At 52.7% G+C, this 10,402-nt stretch overlaps 1 protein-coding gene across 1 annotated transcript in view; it reads left to right on the top strand.

The window, feature by feature from the left end:
- The window catches only part of PMP22 (peripheral myelin protein 22), a 19,418-nt gene extending 10,161 nt beyond the window's left edge, over positions 1 to 9,257 (top strand). Inside the window, exons 3-4 of the mRNA XM_014955831.1 lie at positions 2,747 to 2,887; positions 8,933 to 9,257. Coding sequence (XP_014811317.1) covers positions 2,747 to 2,887; positions 8,933 to 9,099 — 308 coding nt within the window. The 3' untranslated portion in view covers positions 9,100 to 9,257. The remainder of the gene's footprint in view (positions 1 to 2,746; positions 2,888 to 8,932) is intronic.
- The last annotated feature ends 1,145 nt before the right edge of the window (positions 9,258 to 10,402 follow it).

The raw sequence follows: 10,402 nt of genomic DNA, 5'->3' as shown, positions 1-10,402 counted from the left end.
CCCCCCCCCCCCCCCCTCCCAGTGCCTGCCTTTATATTCCTCTGACACGGCTCTTTATTACAATGGGATTTGGAAAAACCTATATAAATGATTCACATTCAGAACCAAAAAAGAGGCACGGGGAGGCGGATGCAATTAAAAGGGCAGCTCGGCTCAGCTTTCCGTCTAGACAGCCTTCTCCTAAAATAACCGGCAGTTGGAGCATCCACCTCCGAGCAGAAAGGGCTCCTCTCTGGGCCGGATCCCATGGCCTTTGAAATCACAAAAGACTTGGTTTCCCAGGTCCTGGACCAAACGGCAGGGCTTGGGGCTGGGCAGGCTTTGGCTCAGCCGGTGCAAGGAGCTGGACCCAGCTTTAGGGCTCAGGAGAAGGTGAGACAAGAGCTCCATTTCCCAAAGCTGGGGTGGGAAGTGCTGAAGGGTGGAAGGAGATTTCAGTTCAGCAGCTGGATGTCTTCAAATCATATTTCTCTGTCCCCACTGAAGCAATGATTTATGGCTTGATTTTTCACAGCGTATGAGCTGCCTCATCCCCTCTGTTGCCCACTGGTCTAGTGTGGGCAGAGCTGAAGGGTTCAAGTGTGGTCGGGGCAGGGGGTTCCCCTGCCTGGGCAGCTGAGATGATAGCTGAAATACATGGGACATGTTGTGTGCAGGTCAGCGTGGAAGCCAGACTGGGGTTTCCTGAAAGTGACAGCAAGGATAGCTGCTCCTCCCTAAGGAATGGCAGCAACTGATGGATGTGGATGTAAACCTGGTGGCACTGGAATGGGTGAAGTGCAGCAGCTCTTTGGCTGGGCTTGTTAATGCTGTGGAGTGGTCTGGTGCTGGAAGCATGGAAAGGAGGGGGAGGAAAAAGCTGGCACTGGCGAGGCCCCACCTCGAGTGCTGTGTCCAGTTTTGGGCTCTTCACTGCAAGAAAGACGTTGGGATGCTAGAGTATGTCCAGAGAAGGGCAATGGAGCTGGTGAGGGGTCTGGAGCACAAGTCTTGTGAGGAGAGGCTGAGGGAGCTGGGGGTGTTCAGCCTGGAGAAAAGGAGGCTGAGGGGAGACCTTCTTGCTCTCTACAACTCCCTGAAAGGAGGGTGTAGCCAGGGGGGGTCGGTCTCTTCTCCCAAGGATCAGGTGATGGGACAAGAGGAAACGGCCTCAAGTTGCACCAGGAGAGGTTTAGGGTGGAGATTAGGAAAAATATCTTCACTGAAAGAGTTGTCAAGCCTTGGAAGAGGCTGCCCAGTTGGTATTTAAAAGCTGGGCAGACGTGGTGCTGAGGGACATGGGTTAGTGGTGGGTTTGTCAGTGGTGGGTTGATGGTTGGGCTTGAAGATCTTAAAAGTCCCTTCCAATGCACGTGATTCTATGGCTCTATGTCTGCAATGAGCAGAGGCTGCTCCGGGTGGTTTCAGGCCACTTTGGTGAGCGGGGCCTGAAATGTCTCCATTGCGTGAGCATCTAGAGGAAAGTTAAGAGGTAGAATTGATGCTCTAAAGTCAAACAGGCAAAACAGTTACTAAATCCCACAGGATATTCCCTGCAGGCATGGAATTCCTGGAAGGACTCAGGCATGGATCATCACCACCCTCCTGGCTGAGGGCTGTACCTCCCTCTCCTGTTCAAATCCCGCTCTCACCTCCATGAATGCACCTTGTGAGGGTTTGGTGGGGAAGAGCAGTCACTTCTCCGGGAGCAGATGCTGCTCCGGGCACTCCCAAATGGCCTCATTAGCTGCAGGTTGCTCAGCAGAAGTGTGCCTTTATTTGGAAGTTTTGCTCATTTTCAGCTATTTGCCGCAGAAAGCCCGTTTCTTACAGGCAGGGGAACAAAGCTGGTGGCAGTAAAACTGCAGCAGGAACATGGGGCTGGGACGGAGACTTCAGTGCTGCCTAATCCTGCCCAAAGCATGACTTTTCCGCCTTTCACCGGGTGGTTTGTGCCTCAGTTTACCTGTACCGAGTGCTGCCTGGCTTTTGTGGTGAATTAATCAATGCTGGCTCCTTAGAGACCCCTCCAGGAAAGCTGTGAATCCTCATTTTGATCTCAGACTTTATAAGGAAAGGGAAAGGCAGAGATATTTGTGAGCACAGCACGGCCTCTCTCTGTCAATCCCCAGCTCAGGGGATGGAGCGGCATTTTGCTTGCTTATTTATTTATTTTTATTTTTTTTTTTTTTACGCTGGAAGTTACACACCCACGAAGCCCTGAAATAGCTGGGCAGTGACTCACACCGGGGCTGGTTTAACTGGTCTGCTCTGGGAGGCAGCTGCGCTTGGCAGCTGGGGAAGGCTCTTTCCGAAAGGTTTGACTCCACAAGGGCAAGAGGGTGTTTTCACTTGCTGTCTATTTATTTTACCTCTGAGCTTGGCCGGCTCGGTGTCTCACGGCGTGTTGCACGTGGCTTTTGTGTTTCTAGTCCCGCTGGACTCCCAGGGCCTGACCTGAAGCTGGGGGAGAGGCTTTGTCTTGATTTTGGCAGGCTTCAGATCGGGGTTGGTATCTCTGCTCATATTTTATAACAAATGCTCCCTGTGAAAGCGTGTGGTCCTGAGGTTCATTTTACCCCAGCACATTGGTGTCCTCCTAAAGCCCAGGCAGCATCATGCCAATGCTGAGGAGCTGGAGAGGCGTTGGATATGGCCACTGAGTAGCTGGGGGACGTGGGATGGTGGCATGGGGGATGATGCCGTGGTCAGGGCTTGCTCTCTGTGGTCCCCACACTGAAGTTTCTCTCTGTCTGTCTTTCCCCAGAATGGCTGCAGTCGGTCCAAGCGATGATGATCCTCTCCATCATCTTCAGTGTCTTGTCCCTGTTCCTGTTCTTTTGCCAACTGTTCACGCTCACCAAGGGCGGACGGTTCTACATTACTGGAGTCTTCCAGATCCTTGCCGGTAAGTGGAAGCTGATGGGGCTGTCACTGGTGGGGAAAGGGCTTTCAAGCAGAGGAGAGGTGGAAACGAGCATGGTCTTGGGTACAGAAGCAAGAGGGCCACCGAGCTGGCTCCTGCATGGTTCAGGGAAGGGAAGGGGTCACGAAGATGCTGCGAGGGCTGGAGTCCCTCTGCTGTGAGGAGAAGAGAAGGCTCCAGGGAGACCTTAGAGCCCCTTCCAGTCCCTAAAGGGGCTCCAGGAAAGCTGGAGAGGGACTCTTGATCAGGGAGGGGAGCCATAGGATGAGGGGGAACAGCTTTAAACTGAAAGAGGGGAGATTGAGATGAGATCTAGGGAAAAACTTCTTTGGTGTGAGGGTGGTGAGAGCCTGGCCCAGGTTGCCCCGAGAAGCTGTGGCTGCCCCATCCCTGGAGGGGTTCAAGGCCAGGTTGGAGGGGGCTTGGAGCAACCTGGTGTGGTGGGAGGTGTCCCTGCCCAGGGCAGGAGGGTTGGAACTCAGTGATCTTTAAAGTCCCTTTCAACTTGAACCGTTCTATGATTCTATGAAAGGGAGCTGAATAATTTGGGTCTGCTGAGGTCTCGCACATTGAGGTGTGAGGGATGGAATGGAATGGGGTCCAGCTATGAGGGCACATTGTGCATCCAAGCTCTTCTGCCCTTGCATCATGGAAGGTTCAAGAAGGTCACTGGCCCAGCCAGGGAGGTTTCAGTGCCAGACCTGCCAGAGGGAGAGCTGTGCCGGTGATGGGATGGTGGGGCAGGAACGGCGTGGGGACTGTTGGACTGAGGGCGAGTTGCCCTGCAGATCCATCTGCTCTTCCTGTGGCTCAGGGTGGGACTCCAAGGGTCCAGGGTGGGACTCTGAGGGCCCAAGGTTGGACACGCTGGCTCTGGAACCCACCTCTGTCAAGGTTTCTGCAATGGTTGGTGGGGTGGGGGGATCTTGTGACAATCCCCTTTTTGGCAAAGAAGATCCAATGATTATTTATAAACTTGCCATAAGGGGGTCTGGTGCTTTCCCCACCAGCAAAGGGCCGCTGGAGCAGAGCTGAGGGCTGAGCCAGCTGACTCTGAACTGTCAGCTACTATTTTTAACTCTTCAAGAACTCGGCGCTGGAAATGAACCGCTGTTTGTGTCCTGCGTTGCAGTTCTCCAAATATAGATGCTGTAAAGCCACTGGCTCCGCTTGTGTTTCTCCACGTATGAAACCAGTGGAGAGGATTTTCAAGTGTTCAGACTAGGAAAATTAGATTGTGCAATGAGATTCTTGCTAAATTATGGCGGACTGTCTGGGACAGAACCTAAAGCTGGAGCTTTAGATGTTAAACTAAAAGCCACCCTGGGTCCTGCCACTAAATCAGTGGAAAAACTCATCCACTGAACTTTAGATAAGTTTCTGAGCATCTTCTAAGCAAATGGCCTTTGCAAACCCTGGAAGTTTAGAGCTAAACTTTATTAACAAGTGTGGCATGAAATCTATTATAAGTGCATCTGGCTGTAATGCAGGTGGGGAGTTCATATCAGTTCACCATCTCTGGAAAGAGAGATGTGCAGAAACCCATTAGGGACAAGGAGGGGAAATGGGCATTAATAATGCAATTACCTGCCTGAGAGCTTGTCTAATAGGTCTGGGAAGCAGAATGCTTGTCTCTCCTGAGTGATTGCTGGTGAATCTTCATTCTCAGAGGAAGAGAAAATCAGGTTGCAACCGCCTGTCTGTGCTGTGCTTTGTGTCCCAAGGGGATGCAGGGTCAGGCCATAGACTTACTGCCTCTATCCATGTTGAGCCTGAGGCATGAGTCAAATCCATCCCCAGCAACTATGAAGGAGAGGAGAAGTGTGACATGGGAGACCTATAGGCAGAGGTCTGAGTCCAGATGGACCATGCAGAGGTGGGCGTTAGTGGCCATCCTTGCTGTTCTCCTTGGCCAGGGCTGGAGGAGGGGGCTCAGGGAATCTGTGGTCTTTGTGACCCTCGATTTCAGGGTTATTGGTAGGAAACAGGACATGGCTGTGCCAGCACTGCAGGAGATCCCACCTGGAGGAGTGGACGGCTCTGGTCAAAGGAGATGAACCTGATGTAGTCTTTTTGCAGCTTGCTGTGGAAGGCCACCACTGTCTAAAGCCAACGGAGGAAATTCCTGTGGCCTTCAGGCTTTGCAGGTGTTCATCCACGCGTTGCAAAGCCCTGGCTCCACAACGCCCTGCTGCAGGTCTGGCAGGGACATGGTCTTACCTGCTTGAGTGCTTTGTTCTCAGCTCCAGCAGAGCTGGAGAGGACCTCCCTCTTGGGAGGGGGATGAGAAGGCCCTTCCTGAAGCCCTCAATCACCCAGGGAGATATAGCTTGGCAAAGCTGAGGGTCTCCAGCTTTGGAGCCTGACCAACAGCAATGCTGGACCTGAACCAGCAGGTGCCAGGGACATCCTGGTGGGTGCTGTTGGGTGGCAGAACTGGGCAGCGGTGCCCTGAAAGCCAGGGAGGAGGGCAGGAGCTGGTCTCTGCTACAACTTCAGCTGTGACTTGGGAGAACTGAGGAGCAGAAGGAAGGGCAAGAAAAGATGCACAAGGCCAATCTGTTGTGCAGTAGCAGGGCAGGAGGCATCCTCAGCACCTTCTCCACACTGCTTGGAAACATGCCCCAAAGTCCAGCTGAATTTACCCTGAAGGGATTTCAGCCATCACAAAGGTATCAAAAGGCCCTTGCCAGTTCCCCTTCATCCTTGGTGGGTCCCTTGCATCCACAGGTAACTTCTCCTAGCCATGTAAGCCCAGCACAGGAGAGATGTTGGTTTGGGTCTGTTGACCCAACTTTTCCATCGCTCTCTCCAGCCTCAGCATCATTTTTATCTCTTTTCTCTCATCCTTCCCACCCTAGAGCTGCTGTCCCCATGGGGTGGGAGGGCAGGCTCAGCCTCGAGGGCTGGTCCTTCCATGTATCCCACAGCTTTTTGCAGAGAAGAGCTGAGAACGAGCGCTCAGCAGCACCCATCCCAGCTCGTCTGCAGGGCCAGAATGCACAGACCTGCAGGAACAGACTTTGGGTAGTGTTTGCCCTCCCAGCCTGTCAAAGCAAGACTAAAACTCTTAAAATCAAGGTGCTGGAGCAGGTCCAGAGAAGGGCAACAAAGATGGTGAGGGGTCTGGAGCACAAGTCTTATGAGGAGAGGCTGAGGGAACTGGGATTATTCAGCCTGGAGAAGAGGAGGCTGAGGGGAGACCTTATTGCTCTCTACAACTCTCTGAAAGGAGGGTGTAGAGAGGTGGGGGTCGGTCTCTTCTCCCAAGTCACAGGCGATGGGACAAGAGGAAATGGCCTCAAGTTACGCCAGGGGAGGTTCAGGCTGGATATTAGGAAAAAATTTTTCACTAGAAGGGTTCTCAGACATTGGAATGGGCTGCCCAGGGAGGTGGTTGAGGCACCATCCCTGGAGGTGTTCAAAAGCCGGGTTGATGTAGTGCTGGGAGGTATGGTTTAGTGATGGTGTTGCTTTTTGTTTGTTGTGCGGGTGTCTATTTTTGTCAAAGTTAGGTTGACGGTTGGACAAGATGATCTTTAAGGTCCCTTCCAACCTAGAAGATTCTGGGATTCTGTGATCATTGCTTGCAGCTGAATGCAGCTGTCCTTCACTTCCCAAAGCGTGTTCTCTGGGCCAAAACCAGTGCAGATGCTGCAGAAACCATCGCCTCCGTTTTGCCAAATTCCTCAGGCAGACAATCACTGCTGTATGTTGTTTTTCTGTGGTCTGTAGGTGACCGGCGTGGCCGCTTGCCTGTTCTCTGTCCCACCAGCCTGGGCAGACAATGGCAGTGCTCTCTTTGCATGGGCCGGGGCAGTGGGAGTTGGCTCTCGTGCTTAGAGAATGGAAACTGCCCCAGCGGCGCGTTGACGAGACCTATTCCCACTTCTGCACTTTCCCAGAACAAAGGAGCAGTGTCCAGAGGAATTACAGCTCAAATATCAGGGTGGTTAAATGTAGGTGGTCCCAAGGTTCTGTGCAGGGGATTTGGAACTCGGCTCCGACAACCGCCCCGCGACTGTATAATAGAACTGCTGGGATTGACTGAAAGAGCTTGTTTTTTGGGGCAGAAATAGAGGTGGCTTTGTGTTTAGCTCTGGGCAGTCCCCAACGCTGATGGGGTGGGTTTTCTTCACAACAAAGCTAAAATGCTGAGTACCGGAGCTGGGCCTGGCCGGACAGCCCTGGGGGACCTGCGCTGGTGGCAAGCATTGATGCTGAGAACCCAGGGAGGAGGAACAAGCCATGGGCACAGCAGGGTTTGCAGAGAGTAGGGTTTGCAGTTGAGTTCCTCTCCCAGCCCCACAGGAGGACAGGAGGTCACAGGGCACAGACCTGCCTGGCTAGAGCATCCTTGTCCCCTGGCTGTTCTTGCCTGGGGGCAGGTGATAAAGAAACTGTTGAGCTTTAAATTAAAAAGCAGTATTTGTGCGTGAGGTCTTGCAGCAGCTTTTCTGGGTGGTTCCGGCTACAATCTGGGGTTTAAATAAGCTACCGAGGGGAGAGGGGCTGGTCCAGAGCTGGGGGATGCCTGATGCTTGCCTCAGGGATGGGTTTAGAGGAGACATCTAGGTTAGATCTCAGGAAGAACTTTCCTGTGAGGGTGGTGAGAGCCTGGCCCAGGTTGCCCAGAGAAGCTGTGGCTGCCCCATCCCTGGAGGGGTTCAAGGCCAGGTTGGAGGGGGCTTGGAGCAACCTGGTGTGGTGGGAGGTGTCCCTGCCCAGGGCAGGGGGTGGCACTGGATGGGCTTTAAGGTCTCTTCCCATATAAACCATTCTGTGATGGGTTAGTCCAGGCAATTCTCTGGCTTTCCTTGCTCCAGGGGCTCTGGCTTCACTTCCTCAGAGCCTGGCCAAGATATCCCCACTCACCTGCAGCCAGGGCAGAGCCCACAGCATCACAACCCTCAAAAAATTATATCGTGGTTTTCCAGGAGACGGGATACTAATAAAACCAGTTTTCTCTGCTGGCGTTGGGTATTATCCTCTCCAGCTCTGGGTTTCCAGCAGGGAACTGCTCCGTGCATGGCATCGCTAATCCCTGTCTGATCAAGTGCACCCTCAGTCAGTTCGTGGACGACACCAAGCTGGGTGGCAGTGTCGACCTGCTGGAGGGTAGAGAGGCTTTGCAGAGGGATCTGGACAGGCTGGATGGATGGGCTGAGACCAACAGGATGAGGTTCAATAAGGCCAAGTGCCGGGTCCTGCACTTGGGTCACAACAACCCCAGGCAGCGCTACAGACTGGGGGCAGAGTGGCTGGAGCTGCCTGGCAGAAAAGGACCTGGGGGTGTTGGTCAACTGTTGGCTGAACATGAGCCAGCAGTGTGCCCAGGTGGCCAAGAAGGCCAATGGTATCCTGGCCTATATCGGAAATAGCGTGGGGAGTAGGGCCCGAGAGGTGATGGTCCCCCTGTACTGGGCGCTGGTGAGGCCTCACCTTGAGTGGTGTGCCCAGTTTTGGGCCCCCCACCACAAAAAAGACATTGAGGGGCTGGAGCGGGTCCACAGAAGGGCAACAGAGCTGGTGAGGGGTCTGGAGAGTAAGTCTTGTGAGGAGAGGCTGAGGGAGCTGGGGGTGTTCAGTCTGAAGAAGAGGAGGCTGAGGGGAGACCTTCTCGCGCTCTATAACTACCTGAAGGGGGGTGTAGGGAAGCGGGGGTCGGTCTCGTCTCCCAAGTTACAGGAGGTAGGACAAGGGGAAATGGCCTCAAGCTGTGCCAGGGGAGGTTTAGGATGGATATTGGGAAAAATTTCTTCAGGGAAAGGGTTATCCAGCATTGGAATGGGCTGCCCAGGGAAGTGGTTGAGGCACCATCCCTGGAGGTGTTCAAAAGACGGGTTGACATGGTCCTCAGGAATACGGTTTAGTGGTATCTTTTTGTGTTTTGTTTTGTGTCGTGTTTTTTTTGTTTGTTTGTTTGCTTGGTTTTTTGGGTCAGAGTTATGTTGATGGTTGGACTAGATGATCTTTAAGGTCCCATCCAACCTAGACGATTCTATGATTCTGTCTCTTCCCTGGCAGGGCTCTGCGTGATGAGCGGTGCGGCCATCTTCACAGTGAGGCACACGGACTGGCACCAAGCCTCGGAAAACACCTCCTACGGCTTCGCCTATATCCTGGCGTGGCTGGCCTTCCCCCTGGCCCTCGCCAGCGGCATCGTCTACGTCATCCTACGGAAGCGGGAGTGATGCCGCCCGCGGCGGGAGGTGGCGTGGCGTGACAAGGGCACTCATGACGTCCACGGAGGAGACGGAGGCGGGGGAAAATAGACGAGAAAACGGAAAAGAAAATTAACCAAAAAAAAAAAAAAAAAAAAAAAAAAAGGAATAAAACCCTCCCAGCAAAACCAAAACCAAACCCAACCGACCCCAAAAGGAAACACTCAAAGGGTTACTTGTTAATTGAAGATGTATATAGTATCTATGGTTTAAAAAACCTATTTATAACACTTTTTACATATATGTACATAGTATTGTTTGCTTTTGTTGACCATGCGCTATGTTTTAAAGCCTAAAGCAAGTGCCTAAGGAACTATTACTCCTAACAGCGTAACAAGAGCGCAGTGATTTTCCTCTCATGCAAAACCCTCTTTGACCTGAACTCTCCTTCCCCATCCCAGCCCGTATCGAACCATCAGAAAAAACCCACCTCTGACTGGTTTTAGGCTGGCGTAAACTGGAGTTGCGCCCCCCCCTCTTTACGCCAGCCGGAGGGTTGGTCCCCACTCCTGCCACATGCTGTGATCCTGGTGACTGAAGTGCATGTCCAGATCTGACGGGAGCCGCTTCCGAAAGGTTTGAAGGATTTCGGAGCAAAGGCTTTGATTGCCCCAAGTGCCTAAATGACTTAACGTGCCTGAGTCCCACTTGCCTCGCCACCACACCCGCTGGGCATTTGGGCTTTTAAATCACTTAGGTTGACTTGCCATCCGACGTGGGCTCTGGGGGTGGTCCCGGCCCCCGTGCCGGCGGGGCTGGGCTGTGTGCTGTGCCGTGCCGTGCACTGATGCTCCCAACCATGAAACGTGCTTTATCCTTGCCGTGGAGCTAAACTACCGATGAGAAAGAAGCGAACCCAGTATATCTACGAAATCGAATGCCAGATATATGAAATGGTGCTATCTATTTACCATTCCTTATATTGCTAGCCATTTAACCTTATTCACTGGAAATTCAGTTAACGATCTTGAGCTAAACGACAAAGCTAGAATTGAGAAATAATTCTGTGTAATATAAATGAGCTATAACTGCTTTTGTACTTAGACTCGCTCTTACTATTATTTTTAATAAAGCATTTATAACCGAGGTTCCTTTCTTCCCCCTCCCCGTGGTCAAGAGGAACAGAAACAGCTCTGGGTGCAGCCCTCTTGGTCTCTGCTGCCGGAGCGAGATGTCTGTCCTCTGTCTGTGCGTCTGCGATGTGTCTGGCCATGAATTGAAGGGGCGCCTGCGCAGACCCCAGGCTGCCCTCTGAGGACTCCAGACACTGCCT

The sequence above is a fragment of the Calidris pugnax genome, unplaced genomic scaffold (assembly GCF_001431845.1).
Source record: "Calidris pugnax isolate Ruff unplaced genomic scaffold, ASM143184v1 scaffold286, whole genome shotgun sequence".
In the NCBI taxonomy this organism is placed as follows: Eukaryota; Metazoa; Chordata; class Aves; order Charadriiformes; family Scolopacidae; genus Calidris; species Calidris pugnax.
This window is presented reverse-complemented; position numbering and strand designations above follow the sequence as displayed.